Source organism: Hylobates moloch, unplaced genomic scaffold (genome assembly GCF_009828535.3).
Source record: "Hylobates moloch isolate HMO894 unplaced genomic scaffold, HMol_V3 SCAFFOLD_4, whole genome shotgun sequence".
Classification (NCBI taxonomy): Eukaryota; Metazoa; Chordata; class Mammalia; order Primates; family Hylobatidae; genus Hylobates; species Hylobates moloch.
In genome coordinates this window covers 113,801,418-113,817,687 of record NW_026652279.1, presented here as the reverse complement: position 1 = coordinate 113,817,687, position 16,270 = coordinate 113,801,418, and the positions used below count along the sequence as shown (strand labels likewise).

The window sequence follows — 16,270 nt, the reverse complement described above, 5'->3', positions numbered from 1 at the left end:
AGTAGAGATGGAGTTTCACCATGTTGCCCAGGCTGGTCTTGAACTCCTGAACTCAAGTGATCTGCCCGCCTCGGCCTCCCAAAGTGCTGGGATTACAGGCTTGAGCCACTGCTTCTGGCCTGGTTTATTTTCTTACTAGCATGTATAATGCTCTGCAATTACTTCGCTGTCTTAATTATTCATTTGTTTATTGCTTGTCTTCCTCAGTATGCAAAACAGTTCCTGTCACATAATAGGTGCTAAACAAATTTATTGAGTGCACTCAATGAATAGAGGAAAACCATACGTAATTGTTGGTCTAATGATTTTGGAAAATAAATATAGTTAATTAAAAATTAATAATTTTTGCTAAATCCACCTTGGTCAGTGTTTATGTCACCCTCTTTAGTGATATGTTCATTTAATAATATATTGGGACAACAATGTCCATTGTTTGCTAGAATTAATTCTAAGGCAAGTCTTGTTGGTCAGCTTCTAGAGGATTTATAAATGAGAGTAGCATAAAAAGTTCCATACAAAGTGTGTGCAAAATGGACTACCCAAGTTACACCATGTGAATATACTTAATGCCATTGACTTGTACACTTAAAAATGGTTAAAATGATATAAATTTTATCTTACCACAAAAAATTGCAAGAAAACCTACCCAAACTTAAAGCTCAAGAGTAGATGACTGTCTTCCAGGGATAATGATTTATTTCCCAATATAGGTCTCTTTTTGTGAATCCATGGCATATTCATAATAATGTCCTCTTATTCTAGTGGCCCGCCATAGCTTCCTCCCATGACATTATTCTGCTCACTCTCTTTTGTTTATCTGACTGCTCTCCCTCAGGCTTATCTCTGTCTTCGCCCTCTATATGTCCTCAACCATGTGTCCTTTTCTGATTTTCTCTTTCTGTCCATTGTCACCTAAACTGCCCCACTTCAGTGTTTACCAATAAGTAGATCTCTCTTAAATCTCTGTCTCTACCCGTGACATCTTTCAGTACCCTAGTTCTGCATTTCTTCTGCCAGCTAGATAACTTCAGGTAATATCTGTGGTTTGGTTTTGTTTTGAGGTGGAGTCTCGCTCTGTTGCCCAGGCTGGAGTGCAGTGGTGCCATATTGGCTCACTGTAAGCTCTGCCTCCCAGGTTCATGACATTCTCCTGCCTCAGAGTAGCTGGGACTATAGGCGCCCGCCACCATGCCTGGCTAATTTTTTGTATTTTTAGTAGAGACAGGGTTTCACTGTGTTAGCCAGGATGGTCTCGATCTCCTGACCTCATGATCCACCCGCCTCGGCCTCCCAGAGTGCTGGGATTACAGGCGTGAGCCACTGCGCCCATCCAACATCTATGTTATTAATCTATTGCTGTGTAGCATATTACCCCAAACTTAGTGGCTTAAAGAATAAACACTTATTATCTCGGAGATCCTGTGCCTCAAGAATTTAGGATGACGATCATTGAGACCACCTTGGAGGCTTGGTATCACAATTGTACCCCAAAACAAGTATTAATAGTGATTCTTCCTTGTTGTAAGCAGACCCACTTCACCTCCTATGTGCTGCACTGTATTAATGTCATCAATGTCCTTATGCTTGCCAGCCTCAAAACCTTGGGATCATTTGTGAGCTTATTCCCTCTCCACATTCAATTATTTGGCGAATACTGTTGACTCTTCCTCTTCCTCGAATTTGCTTCAGTCCTTTTGTCGAGGCCCTGGGTCACTTGGATCCTTCAAGTGGCTCCAGCCCAATTTTGATAATGCTTCAGCCATGCCCCCAAACCTTCGCTGGGACAGAGGCTGTAAAGAAGGAGTTGCCTAGGTTTGACTACATAAAAATAGAAAACGTTTGTATGTCAAAACAAACACTATAAATAAATTCAAAGAAAACTGAAAAGGTGCCAAAAATATTTGCAAGTATTGACTTAATGGTGTTAGCCTTTTCTTAAATCAATAAAAAGATAAAATCCATATATGAAGTCATCATACAAAAATTTGAGACTCAGTAGAAAACTAAGAAATTAGGAGTTTATTCAAAGAAAAACCCCACAGATAAACAGTTAGAAAACAAATGTCCAACAGTAGGTAATTTGTTAAGTAATTTATAAAAAACTAAGTGGCTATTAGAAATCATGTTGTAGGTGAAGCATTGACATGGGAAAATTTCAATGTTTGCAATGTTTGAGAAAATAGTAAGTGTAAAGTAATATAATCTTTGGAAAAATGTAATCTCCATATATATGTATACTTACACGTATGTTCATATATGTACAAAGAAAAAGGGACACAAATTGTTATTATTGAGGTAGAAAGTGGGATTTGCCTTGTGCATTTTTTTTTTTTTTTTTTGAGACGGAGTCTTGCTCTGTCGCCCAGGCTGGAGTGCAGTGGCGCAATCTCGGCTCACTGCAAGCTCCGCCTCCCGGGTTCACGCCATTCTCCTGCCTCAGCCTCTCGGAGTAGTGGGGACTACAGGCGCCCGCCACCACGCCAGTATAATTTTTTTGTATTTTTAGTAGAGACGGGGTTTCACCTTGGTCTCGATCTCCTGACCTCATGATCCGCCCGCCTCGGCCTCCCAAATTGCTGAGATTACAAGTGTGAGCCACCGCGCCCAGCCTGTGCATTTTTTTTGAGACAGGGTTTCATTCTGTTGCCCGGGCAGGAGTGCAGTGGCATCATCATAGCTCACTGTAACCTCGAACAAGCCATCCTCCTGCCTCAGCCTCCTGAGTAGCTAGGACTGCAGACATGTGCCACCACACCCAGCTAATTTTGAAATTTTTTTTAGAGACAGGATCTTGCTATGTTGCCCAGACTGGCCTCAAGTGATCCTCCCGCTTTGGCCTCCCAAAGTGCTGGGATTACAGGTGTTAGCCACTGTGCCTGGTCTACCTTGTGCTTTTATATTGTTTCCCTCTTCAGAGAAGTTTTGAGACCCTCTCTGATTTGCTCCAAAATTACGGCTCTTATCATATACCCTACTTTTTTTCCCCACCTTAGCCTCTGCATTTCCTTACAGGGCTGCTTCTCCCAAAGTCATTGCCTGCTGATCTCCCAGCATCAAGATCCCACTTATTCAAGGCTGAGCTCTACCGTACCTCCAGAATCCTCCCACTCTAAAGAATTTATCGTTCCCTGTAAACTTGCATAACTTTTATTGGAACCTCTGTTATAGTACTGACTGCTTTCTTTCTGGACATGCTTTGGCTGTTTATTTTGTGCCTTCTCCTCCTTATTTAGCTGTAACATGTTCTGTGAGGACCGAGTCCATGTGCGTTTTATGCTGGTATTCCCCACACAGCACCTAATGCTTGGTGCCAGGAGATATTCAATAACTTCTTATTGGATAGATGATTCACTGGACAGATGCTTTCAGGCCCTCTTGCTCTATTGTGAAGCTGGTATTTACTTAGGAATTATAAAACCATTTTAATTCTATATAAAGAGAAAATATTTGAGAGGTGAATCTCTATAAAAATATATAGTACTTTATTTCATAGCATCTCTCCCATTCTTTAGTATAATCAAAAATTAACTGTATTTTTCTAATAGAGCACCAATTTTTCATCACTTTACTCATGAACTACTCTTGTCACCATGCCATAAATAAGTAGAATCTTATATTAGACCTCATTATTCTTGTTTTCCCATATCTCTTTATGTTATCGAATTTACCTGTAACATCTGTGTCACAATATTAACATTTATTACTTCTTTCTTCCTATCTACTCTCATGTAGTTTTTCATTACTTCTTATCTAGAGAAATTTATATTTCTTCTCTCTAATGCCTCCCTACTCCCTACACTAGACCCCAGAACTAAATTGCTTATTTTCTTACAGGTACCAAAAAGCTAATATTTTCTCTTATCATCCTACCATTATCAAGCATGTTCTTTTCCTTCTGGGCTCAAATAAAAGTGTTTTATCTTTCCTCAATTGTGAAAATAAAAATGTTCATTGTAGAAATTTTGAAAAGAACCAAAGGGGAAAATAAGACCATTTAGAGGAAAATAAAAATAGCATGTAACCTCTTTCTTAATCACTATGAACATTTTGCCGAATTTCTCTCGAATATTTTTAATGTATAAGTATACAAGTTATTAGAATGATTGGTGTCATGGTAGATATACTCTTTTTTTTGAGATGGAGTCTTGCTCTGTCGCCCAGGCTGCAGTGCAGTGGCACGATCTCTGCTCACTGCATCCTCTGCCTCCCAGGTTCAAACAATTCTCCTGCCTCAGCCTCCTGAGTAGCTGGGACTACAGGCATGTGCCACCATGCCTGGCTAATTTTTGTATTTTTAGTAGAGACAGGCTTTCACTACGTTGGCCAGGCTGGTCTCGAACTCCTGACCTGATGATCTGCCTGCCTCGGCCTCCCAAACTGCTAGGATTACAAGTGTGAGCCACCGCACCCGGCCCAGATATACTCTTTTGTAACAGTTTTTAATATTAGCAATATATTGTGAATATTTCCCCATCTCATTCAATATTTTTGTATAATAAAATGTCATATAATGATATTAAATGTTCACACTAATGATAAAGGGACCACCTGCAGGGTGTCCATTATATGTCACACCATCCTGGGTGTTTTATTATATATATCAACTCAATTTAATCTTCACAACCACTTAAAAGGTAGCTCTCATTACCCTCACTGTACAAGTGAAAGAGCTGAGGCTAAAGAGGTTAAGCAGTTAGCTCCAGGATGCACAGTAATCAGCAGATGCATCTAAGTCTTTCTCTGCTCTTTCCATGATAATACGTTGCCTCCCTTTATTTTTAATGACTGCATAGCATTAAAGTGGTAGCAGGTTAAAAATACCATAATTTAGCTGGGCATGGTGGCAAGTGACTGTAGTCCCAGCTATTCTGGAGGATGAGTTGGGAGGATCCCTTGACCCCAAGAGTTAAAATCCAGCTTAGACAACATAGCAGAACTCTGTCTTAAAAAAGAAAAGCTAGCAAAACACCCCTGTAATTTATTTAACTCTTTTTCTATTTTCAGATAATTATATTGTTTGGTTGGTTTTTTGGCTACAATTCAATAACGTTTAATATGTAAAGTATGATTCATTTTTATTAAACAAAACTATGTATATATGCTTGCCTATATATGCACAAAATAAAAAGCTCTAACTATTAACAACAGTTATCCCTAGGGAATATAGTATTAGGTTGGCGCAAAAGTAATTGCATTTTTGCCATTAAGAGTAAGGTTACCACCTATGGGCTTTCATCTGTGGGCTAGATGAGAAAGAAAGAGGGAAGTTTCACTTTTACCTTATTCACTTCTATTTGACTTAAAACAAGCATGCATTATTAGAGTAACTTAAAAACTAGCAATAAAACACTGTAACAAAGTCTTTTGTATGAGAACTCTTCTGTACACTTTTATTATCTTCTTTGAATAAATTTCTAGAGGAATTAGTCAAAAATAAGAACATTTCCCTCATGCCTGTAATCCCAGCACTTTGGGAGGCTGAGGCAGCTGGATCACTTGAGGCCAGGAGTTCGAGACCAGCCTGGGCAACATGGTGAGACCCCATCTCTACTAAAATACAAAACATTAGCTGGGTATGGTGGTGCTTGCCTGTGGTCCCAGCTACTCAGGAGGCTGAGGTGGGAGGGTCACTTAAGTTCAGTGGGCAGAGGCTGCAGTGAGCCAAGATCATGCCACTGCACTTCAGCCTGGGTGATAGAGCAAGACTTCGTCTTAAAAAAAAAAAAAGAAAAAGAAAAATTTCTTCAGCAGGATACAGACCGCCCCCCCTCAAAAATGAACATTTTAAAGATTCATATTGTATATTGCAAAACTGCCTTCCCAGAAATATTTTATCAATTTGTGTAGTTTTACCAGAAATGAGTGTCCATTTTGCTGCTTTCTGGCCAATAGTGGTTATTGACATTCTTTTCATCTTTGCCAAATTCATACATGGAATACTATATTACATTTTGTTTTAGCTTTTATTCCTTTTTTTTTTTTTTTGCAATGGAGTCTTACTCTGTCACCCAGGCTGGAGTGCAGTGGCGTGATTTTGGCTTACTGCAGCCTCCATCTCCCAGGTTCAAGAGATTCTCCTGCCTCAGCCTCCTGAGTAGCTGGGACCACAGGTGTGTGCCACCACGCCTGGCTAATTTTTTGTATTTTTAGTAGAGACAGGGTTTTGCCATGTTGGCCAGGCTGGTTTTGAACTCCTGGACTCAAGTGATCTGCCTGCCTCAGCTTCCCAAAGAGCTGGGATTACAGGCATGAGCTACCACACCTAGCCAAATTTTGCTTTAGTTTTTATTCCTTTGATTACTGCATGAGATTGAATATTTTTCCTATCAGCCATTTTTATTTCTCTTGTTTTTTTTCGAGTTGACAATTCTTGTACTTTGCTATTTTTCTGTTGGGGTGTTTGCCTTTTTAAAAATTATTTGCCATCAATTTTTATATTATAAATATATTTGTCATATATGGTAAAAATATTGTATCCTAACCTTTTGTTTGTCTTTTAATTTTGTTTATAATATTCTTTTAAATAAATAGTGGTTAGGAATTTTTTAAGTTGCTAAATGTATCCAGCTGGTAGGAGTAATTTAGCTGTTTTTGTTTTGAAACTCCTATGTACTGACTATACAATTTAAATTGGGGCAGGAAACACTGAAGCTTAGAGGTGTTAAGGAACTTACTGAAGGATCCTTCAGCTGAGATGTAGGGAAGTTAGAATTGAGAATATTAATTTTTAAGAAGTTCTTAAGTCTAAATGAGAATGAGAAATCTGGAGGTCCCGTGGACATCAGAAAAGCGGGGCAGTCAGGGGCTGGAAGTCAGGGTAGAAATGACAAGTCAGCAAAGCATCAAGAATAAGGAAGAAAAACTAGAAATGAGGTGTGGCCACTGGTACTGGCACCAAACCCCTTGGAAAGTATTGTCTATAGATGAAAGTAGAACAAGAAAATACACCCAAATACTTCTAAAATGAAGTCACGCAAGACAATTTTTATTTGAAAATGAAAAATATAGTCATCTTAATACAAAATTTTACTGGCCTGATTTCTGTGGGATATGACACATTTTCTTTTTTTAGATTTCATTTGTTCTCAGCAGTGATTGCTCCTGGCATGTTGCATTTTTATAAAGATTCCTTTGCTACTGAAAGATAGATATTAAAATATGGCTCCATATGGCTAGATAATGAACACAGTACCACCAGTCCAACTTTTAATATAGCAAAACTTCACCAGAAATATTTATTTTCTTGATGATGATTGTCGACAAACCACTGATGAGATATAGGGTACTCTGCTAATTCTAGAAATGTTGTTTCCTGCCATCAAAAGATCGTTTTCAAAGTGACATTAAAAGCCAGTGAAATCCTAGAGAATTTTAGATGGAAATGAGCAGAAAGCATGTTCTTGAAACCAAGTTAGCTTTATAGACTACTCTGTCTCTTAATGTAATTTAGATGCCCATACAAGAAAAAGAAGCTTCCAAGAAAGAAGTCATTCTTCTGGAAAAGATGAAACATCCCAACATTGTAGCCTTCTTCAATTCATTTCAAGGTTTGATTTTCAAATATTCCTTAAGTATTTTTATAAAGTAAAGGCATGTTGACATATGTAAAAAGATTTGTTCCTAAGGACTGTGTATAAATTAATTTTTGTAAATCGGTCATTTCCCCATTTACTTAAATTGCAGCTTGAGACGTCCTCATTATTTCCTCTCTAGTAAGTTTTTGTAGACAGCTTTCTTATGTTTTCTTGTTTTTCTGCCTCTCCTTAATTCTCACTCTCCCAAAAAATTAATGACTGGCTTATTAGCTTCTTTGCTGTAGTAACAATCCCCAAATTTAAGTGACTTTTAATAATGCACATCTATGTCTCACTTACATTACACGCTAGCTGTGGTAGGCTGGGGTCTTGAGTCTGGGGCCCAGCCTGAAGGAGCAGCTCAGATAAGGAACCAGCTGTTCTCATAAGCAAGAGAAGAGGGGAAAACACAGAGCCCACCACACTATCGCTCTCAAAGCCCTGCTAGGATGTGTGTGTTTGTGTGTGTGTGTTGGGGGGGTACTCTGCTTACATGAGATCCTGCATATCCTTAGGCAACAGATGGGACTGTGTAATCCTCTTACAGAGAGCCAGCCAGCAAACAGCCACGCACCATAGCCTGGCACACTGCCACGGAGAGGGGGAGAACTTTAGGGAAGGAAGTCCCTTCCTCTGTACACCTGAATACAATTCTGCTGAGAACTTTAGGGAAGGAATTCCCTTCCTCCGTACACCTGAATACAATTCTGCCTCCACCCATCACTGTAGTCCAAAGGTAAAAAATAAATAAATAATAAATGAAGGGGCTTTGGTCAGACAGCATTCATTCACTGAACTGATACTTATTGAATGCTTACTATATGCCAGGCATTGTTCTAGGTGTCAGGAATATAGCAGTGAACAAAGCAGATGAAAATCCCTGTTTTCATGAAATTTATATTCTAGTGGGAAGAGATAGACAATAAACAAATCTACAGTATGTCAGGTGTGTCTTAAGTTGTGACAGGGCTGTATGTGCTGACAGTTTTATGAGGGGTCATTCCCCAGCCCAGCCCCCAGCACAGGGCTGTTTTAAGACTGATAAGTAGTTCATGGAGCAGAAGTGTTAACCTCAATATCTTCAAGCATCATCAGTTGGGTAAAAGTCAGTCAATAAATACAGCCACTGTGTCTGGAGTATGTACACTGTGCAGGGCACTGTGTTCCTTACTGATTAAAACCACTACATTCAAAGTACTTCTGTGTGTATGGCCCTTCTTTGGCTTCTGGGTATTTAAAAAGAGCTCTTGGGACTCTTCTGAGGTCTTCCTGGGAGCAGAACAGTACACCTGGTCTGGAATTGGGTTGCATGGAATAACTTTCAAGGAAAGCCACTGAATAAAGTGCCCTGCATTCCTGTCCATTGGCTACTGATAATGCTATAAGATGATCTTTCTCTTATTTATTTTGTTTGAGGTTATTACTGTGACTCCCTGGCTAACTCCTACTTATCTTCAGGCCTTTTCTGAACTCACAATTCAAATTACAGCTCCCTTTGGTTCTCTTCCACAGCAGTTGTACTTACATATGTCTATTTATAGAATTATGAATTTGTTTCATATTTGTCACCCTTTACATAGTAAACTTAATGGATTTTGGGGCTCCATCTGTTTTGCTCGCCACTTGATCCTTGGCATCTAGCACACAATGGCTGCTTAATACCTATTTACTGAATGAGCAAATGGACTGGACCACTTTTAGAGACTGGAGTATTTCCTTATACCATGTGAGATTGATTTTTGAGGACAGTTTACCACTGGAAGCTTTTGCAAAACTAAGGTCATTTTTACAGTATACATAACCTCTGCTGTGTTTGTTGATACTGTAAGTTTACATTTTCTTATGACTCTTTTTAAGTAGAGCACCCCTGTGTTTAGGAAAACTAGAGCTATTGTGATGCCTTTGAGTTTGCTTGGCAGATTGCTGGGACTTGAACTACTGAGCTTATCTAAAAGCCTGAGAGGGCCTTGCATCCTCTGTCTTTTAGAGAGTGTAGGTAAAGCCTTGTTTTCCCTCAAATGGCTTATCTCTGATCATAAGAACCATGGCTCTAATGTTTGCCTATAGAAAACAGAATGTTTTTGGCCGGGCGCGGTGGCTCACGCCTGTAATCCCAGCACCCTGGGAGGCCGAGGCGGGCGGATCACCTGAGGTCAGGAGTTCAAGACCAGCCTGGCCATGGTGAAACTCCGTCTCTACTAAAAATACAAAAAAATTTAGCCAGGCATGGTGGTGTGCACCTGTAATCCCAGCTACTTGGGAGGCTGAGGCAGGAGAATCGCTTGAACCTGGGAGGCAGAGGTTTCAGTGAGCTGAGATTGCGCCACTGCACTCCAGCCTGGGCAAGAAGAGTGAAACTGTCTCAAAAAAAAAAAAGAAAAGAAAAAAGAAAATAGGATGTTTTTATTGGTTTGAAGCAACATAAGAAAAATAATGAGAATGTAGTGATATTTTCCTAAGACTAAATTAATTCCATGTAAATTCCATCAATAAACAATCATTAAGTGTCTGTTATATGCCAGGCATGTTCTAGGTCTTGGAGATATATCAGCAAACAAAATAGGCAAAAATTCCCATGCTGTTGTATTTGTTTTCTATTACTACATAGCAAATGAACACAAATTTAGTGGCTTAACAACAACACCTATTTATTATCTCTTGATTTCTGTAGTTCAGAAGCCTGAGGTTGGCTTAGCTGGATTCTCTGCCCAGAGTCTCAGCTAGTTGAAATCAAGGTGTCAGCTGGGACTGTTATCTGTGGCTCATGGTCCTCTTCCAAGCTTATTTAGGTTGTTATAGATTTCATTTGCTTGCAGTTGGGGTAATTGGATCATGGCTCACTGCAGCCTTGAACTCCTGGCCTCAAGTGATCCTCTCGCTATGGCCTCCAAAAGTGCTGTGAGTACTGTGCCTGGCCAGAAAGAGCTCTTTTACATTTATTTAAACACAGAGTTTTATTTTATATTACTCTTATGCACACATAGAAAATATAAGCAAACAAAGTTGGTTAAGGTATGCTAAAAATTATTTAGGCAGTGAAAACATTAAGCCTGCCAGGTCTACAGCAACTGATTGGAAGATGCCAATGTCTGTAAGAAACAATCTTGATTTTTTTTTTGAGACAGAGTCTTACTCTGTTGCCCAGGCTGGAGTGCAGCGGTGTGATTACAGCTCACTGCAGCCTTAACCTTCTGGACTTGAGGGATCCTCCCACCTCAGTCTCCTGAATACTGGGACTACAGGCATGTACCCCCACACCTGGCTAACTTTTGTATATTTTTTCTTTATAGAGCCAGGGTTTCGCCATGTTGCCCAGGCTGGTCTCAAACACCTAAGTTCAAGCAATCCACCTGCCTTAGCCTTGGCCTCCCAAAGTGCTGGGATTACAGGCGAGAGCCACTGCGCCAGGCCCTTGATTTTTTAAAAGTGCATTTTAGAATGAATTATAATAATTGTTTAATAAATGTTGGAACTTGACAAATAAAAAGGTTATTTAGTGCCCTTCGATTGTTTTGAAGTATCAGTGATCCATGAGCTTTACAGCAGATGGAAAATTTGAGAGCATAAATGATTTTTCCCGACACTTCCAATAAATAGAAAATTAACAGTGGCTAATGGGGAAAAATCCTAAAATCCTTATTTTACAGTCAGATAATGCTAATTGACATTAAGTAGTTTCTTTTCTTTTCTTTTTTTTTTTTTTTTTGAGATGGAGTCTTACTCTGTCACCCAGGCTGGAGTGCAGTGGCGCAATCTTGGCTCACTGCACCTCCACCTCCCGGGTTCAAGCAATTCTCCTGCCTCAGCCTCCTGAGTAGCTGGGATTACAGGCGCCCGCCACCATGCCTGGCTAACTTTTGTATTTTTAGTAGAGACAGGGTTTCACTATGTTGGCCAGGCTGGTCTCAAATTCCTGACCTCAGGTGATCCACCCACCTCGGCCTCCCAAAGTGCTGGGATTACAGGCATGAGCCACTGCACCTGGCCAGTAGTTTCTTTAAGATATCTCTGTCGGCCGGGCGCGGTGGCTCACGCTTGTAATCCCAGCACTTTGGGAGGCCAAGGCGGGCAGATCACGAGGTCAGGAGATGGAGACCACGGTGAAACCCTGTCTCTACTAAAAATACAAAAAATTAGCCGGGCGTGGTGGCGGGTGCCTGTAGTCCCAGCTACTCACTCGGGAGGCTGAGGCAGGAGAATGGCGTGAACCCAGGAGGCGGAGCTTGCAGTGAGCCGAGATTGCGCCACTGCACTCCAGCCTGGGCGACAGAGCGAGATTGCGTCTCAAAAAAAAAAAAAGATATCTCTGTCATGAAGAATTTTGAGTCAGTCAGTTTCTTTCACCAAAAGCCAGTGTAAGGTTGAGTGAGTTGGAGGCTGGTGAAAAGGAAGTGAGATGAAATCCTTTCTCCTCTGTTTCATTATTCTGATTCTTCCATGGTTTTGAAATTGCCATCCCTTCATTGCTGTGGCAGACCTTTTAATGACTGAGCTTCAATGATAAGAAACATCAATTCTCCTAAAAGTAACACATTCCTGAAAATAACCGATCTCTAGATATTAAGGCATATTGGGAAGCATCTTCTCAGAACCCTTCCTAGATCTCCAGTCTTACTTGCATGCACTTTCTCCTCACCCTCCAGCCTACAGACTTCTTCACAGCACTTCTCACCCAATGCTGAGGGACTCCCCAACTAGACTTTGCCTCCTTAACAGTAGAATGGATGGCTTCTTTGCTTTTTATTCCTACACAGCATTCCTTGCTTTTGCATGTCCTCAATAGAAGTTTGTTAATAAATGAATGGATCTGTCTCTTAAAGAAGAGAGGAGGAAAAATTGAAATATGTGAAAGAAGATGCATGGTTTGTGAATTAGAAGCAACCAAGGGTAGACACTGCCAGGTTACTGATATCCACAGTAAAGTTGGTTAGGGTACTTTAAAGAGTAGGATAGCAAAAGATAGATATCTGGCAAGAGATTTTGGCATTTAGTGGGTACTACAGGGGAAAATGTTATCAACAATTGCTTATAAGACTGATTTTGGCGCATATGTTTTGTGTTCCTTCGGGGTTTTTTTGTTTGTTTGTTTTTCATGATCCACTCAACATTTAAGCCCCTTTGATGTGCTAACTACTGTTTTAGGTACAAAAGAATGAAGTGTAGACAGACAAGTGAGTAGAAATCCTTCTTTTCTAACAAGATCCCAGCTGGTAGTTGGTCGGCTAATGAAGAAAGCTGGTTAAAGCAGAAAATCATCTGTTTTAGTCTATTCCAGCAGCTATAACAAAATACCATAAACTGGGTGGCTTATAAACAGCAGAAATTTATTTCTCACAGTTCTAGAGGCTGGGAAGTGCAAGATCAAGGTGCAGGCAGATTCAGTGTCTGGTGAGGGTTCACTTTCTGATTCAGAGATGGTCCGCCTCATTGTGACTTCACATGGTGGAAGGGGAGAGGGTTCTCTCGTGGACAGCAATCCATTAATGTGGGCTCCACCCTCATGACCTAGTCACCTTCCAAAAGCCCTGTACCTCCTAATACCATCACTGTGGGGGTTAAAATTTCAACATATACATTTGGGGAAGACAAAGACATTTAGATCCTAGCAATTATACAAACATATTTTAACATAAGAAGACATAATCATCCTTTGAGTGGAAATGGCCAGGAAAAAAAAAAAAAGAAAAAAAAATTTACGAAATTACAAGCATTTGTCAAAGGATAGTTTCTTTTCTTTAATATGGAGCAAGTGTTTGTGGATAATCTGTGCACAATCCTTTTAGAAGTTTTCTAGTTGTATTTCATTCATTTCATTCAACGTTTAGGCAATGGTTATTTATTTATTTATTTTTAAACTCACTTTTCCTGAGTCCTCCAAAATATTCAGGATAGCTTTTGGAGGAATAATCACATCTTTCTTTTTTTCTGAGACGGAGTCTTGCTCTGTCGCCCAGGCTGGAGTGCAGTGGTGCGATCTCAGCTCACTGCAAGCTCCGCCTCTCGGGTTCACGCCATTCTCCTGCCTCAGCCTCTCTGAGTAGCTGGGACTACAGGCGCCCGCCACCACGCCTGGCTAATTTTTTCTATTTTTGGTAGAGACGGGGTTTCACCGTGGTCTTGATCTCCTGACCTCGTGATCCGCCCGCCTTGGCCTTCCAAAATGCTGGGATTACAAGCATGAGCCACCGCGCCCGGCCCACATCTTTCATTTTCTATCATATTTCATCAGTTTATGTAATAAAGACAAGAATAAGTCACTACAGTTCAAGAAAATTCAGAATTATAGTTGGTAGATTATGAGTCCACTGACTATAGTTCTGAATTTTCTTTCTTACGTAAGCTATGTGTCTTATTTAGAATTTCTAGTTTCTTTTCTTTAATGTGGAACAAGAATTTGTGGATAGTCTGTACATAATCCTTTTAGGAGTTTTCCAGTTATATTTCATTCATCCCATCAACATTTAGGTCAATAGATATTTTTTTAAAAAACTACTCACTTGTACTGAGTCCTCCAAAATATTCAGCATGGCTTTTGGAAAATAATCACCTTTCATTTTCTATTCATATTTCATCAGTTTCTGTTATAAAGACAAGAATAAATGGCGTAAACATATTTGGGAAAAAACACAATGATCTTGGTAAGATTCAGTTCAATTGGTAAGAGCGGAGGTACTTGGACATACTAGAGAGCCTAGTAGTATTTAGTAGTAACCTTGATGGGGCAATAGCAATGGAGAGTGTCCTGTAATCTAGTGAGTGGTTTACGCAGAGGTCAGTTATAAGAGTTTCTATTGTATTCAACAACGTAGATAAATAAGTACCATATAAATATGGCTTTATGCCCAAATTCAAGAAGGGGCTATTAATTCTTCCTGGGGTGTTATGAAAGAGTCACAGCTGCTATTTTTACAGCAGATTTCTAATCTCTCAAAGGAATGTATTAATAAAAATAGCCAACATTTCTTAAACTCTCATTATGTACAGGCATTATTCTAAGTACCTGACATGGATTAACTCATTTAATCTTTCCAACAATCCAAAGAAGAAATTTCTATAATATTTCCATTTTACAGATGAGGTAATGAGGCACAGAGAAGTTAAAGTGACTTGCCCAGAGTCACAGAGCTAAGAAATATAAATGGTATAGTGGAATTAGAACCTAGTCCATCTTGATTCCACAGCCAGAACATGACTGATAAATATTGAAATCCTTCCAGCACCAAATGATTCCTTTTCTTACAGAGAATGGCAGGCTGTTTATTGTAATGGAATATTGTGATGGAGGGGATCTCATGAAAAGGATCAATAGACAACGGGGTGTGTTATTTAGTGAAGATCAGGTAAAAACTTCTAATTTGTTTTTTAATTTTATGTATGTGTGGTGGGGGGAGAATTAAATTTATAATGTCATAAGTAGTAGACTATGTTGATATAAAGCATGTGTTTTGGTAGAGAAATTCAAACCATAAAATAGTGGATCAATATTCTTGGTAGATTTAGTCCAGAACAAGTTTGCAATTGAACTTAAACTGAATTGTTTTTTAGAGAGTGAAATTTTCTTGAGAAAAGATAGTCTGTTTGGACAATCTCATGTAGGATGCCTCTGAGATAAGTCTTCATGGTTAAAAAAAAATCTGAATGTGAGTGTTCCTTAGCCATTTAACATATGACATATTTATAGCTTCACTGTTTTCTCTTTTACCATTGGGTGCTCTGTTTTAAACTAGATATCCCACTTTGCTAGGGAGGATAGAAGCTTATCTTGGCAATGCCTATTTAGTTTCATTGTTTATTAAGACTGGGAGATAAAAGATGAAGAATAATGGCCTCTCCCACTTTCTCTTTGCACAAATGTATTTCTCTTCTATACTCCAAGCCTCCTTGGAACCCTCTTGGGAGTGGTACTCATGAAGGAGACAGGTTTGTGTGTGTGGAGAGGAATCTGAATTAGCTCCTATATGATTGATGGTAAGGCCATTGCCTCAAGAAGCACACAGGAAAGGCCCACCATCTTTCCTTTGGCCATTTGTTTCTTTGTTCTATTTTAGCATGTAAGAGCATCATGCCCATAGAATTTCCTCTTAAAGTTGAATATTTTGAATATATGAAGGATTAAAGAATCATATCTCTAACTTCTGTAAGATTAATCAAGCATTCTTTGTATGCTCATTTTTATTATATATTAAATTCCATATTGATAGAAACTCTTTTTTCTTATCTAGGTATTATTTTGACACATTTTATAAAAATGCTTCTCATGACAAAATTTTGAGTTACATTTCTTTTTGTTGGGAATGAACTAAAATTACAACTGAATATTAATGTCTGGAATATAGCTTTATTCCTATTATTTTCCTCTTTCTGTATAATTTGGCAGACAAAGAACCAGTGAAATTTTAGAATAGTTTAAATAAATCTCTGTAGGCATAGAACACATTTTCATAAAGAGGCTTATGGTCAACAAAGATAAAATCAAATCATGACTTAGAAATAAAATTAAACTTCAAAGGTAAAGTATTTGTTGGTTTTATATTAGATATATCGATATTTTATTACAATTCCTAACAACCTCACAGATCCCCCATTTCTTCCTCCTTCTCTCCCCACCCTTGTCACCCTCCTTCCACTGTAAAGGAAGAACCAATGGCTCCCAGGTTATCAGGAAACAGGGCTGCTTGTGTACTATTTACAATGCA

At 39.2% G+C, this 16,270-nt stretch overlaps 1 protein-coding gene across 1 annotated transcript in view; it reads left to right on the top strand.

Annotated features, from left to right (window-relative positions):
- Positions 1–16,270, top strand: part of NEK5 (NIMA related kinase 5) — an 89,795-nt gene that overhangs the window by 1,681 nt on the left and 71,844 nt on the right. The window contains 2 exon segments of the mRNA XM_032150944.2: positions 7,451–7,547; positions 14,817–14,914. Of these exon segments, the coding sequence (XP_032006835.2) occupies positions 7,451–7,547; positions 14,817–14,914 (195 nt within the window).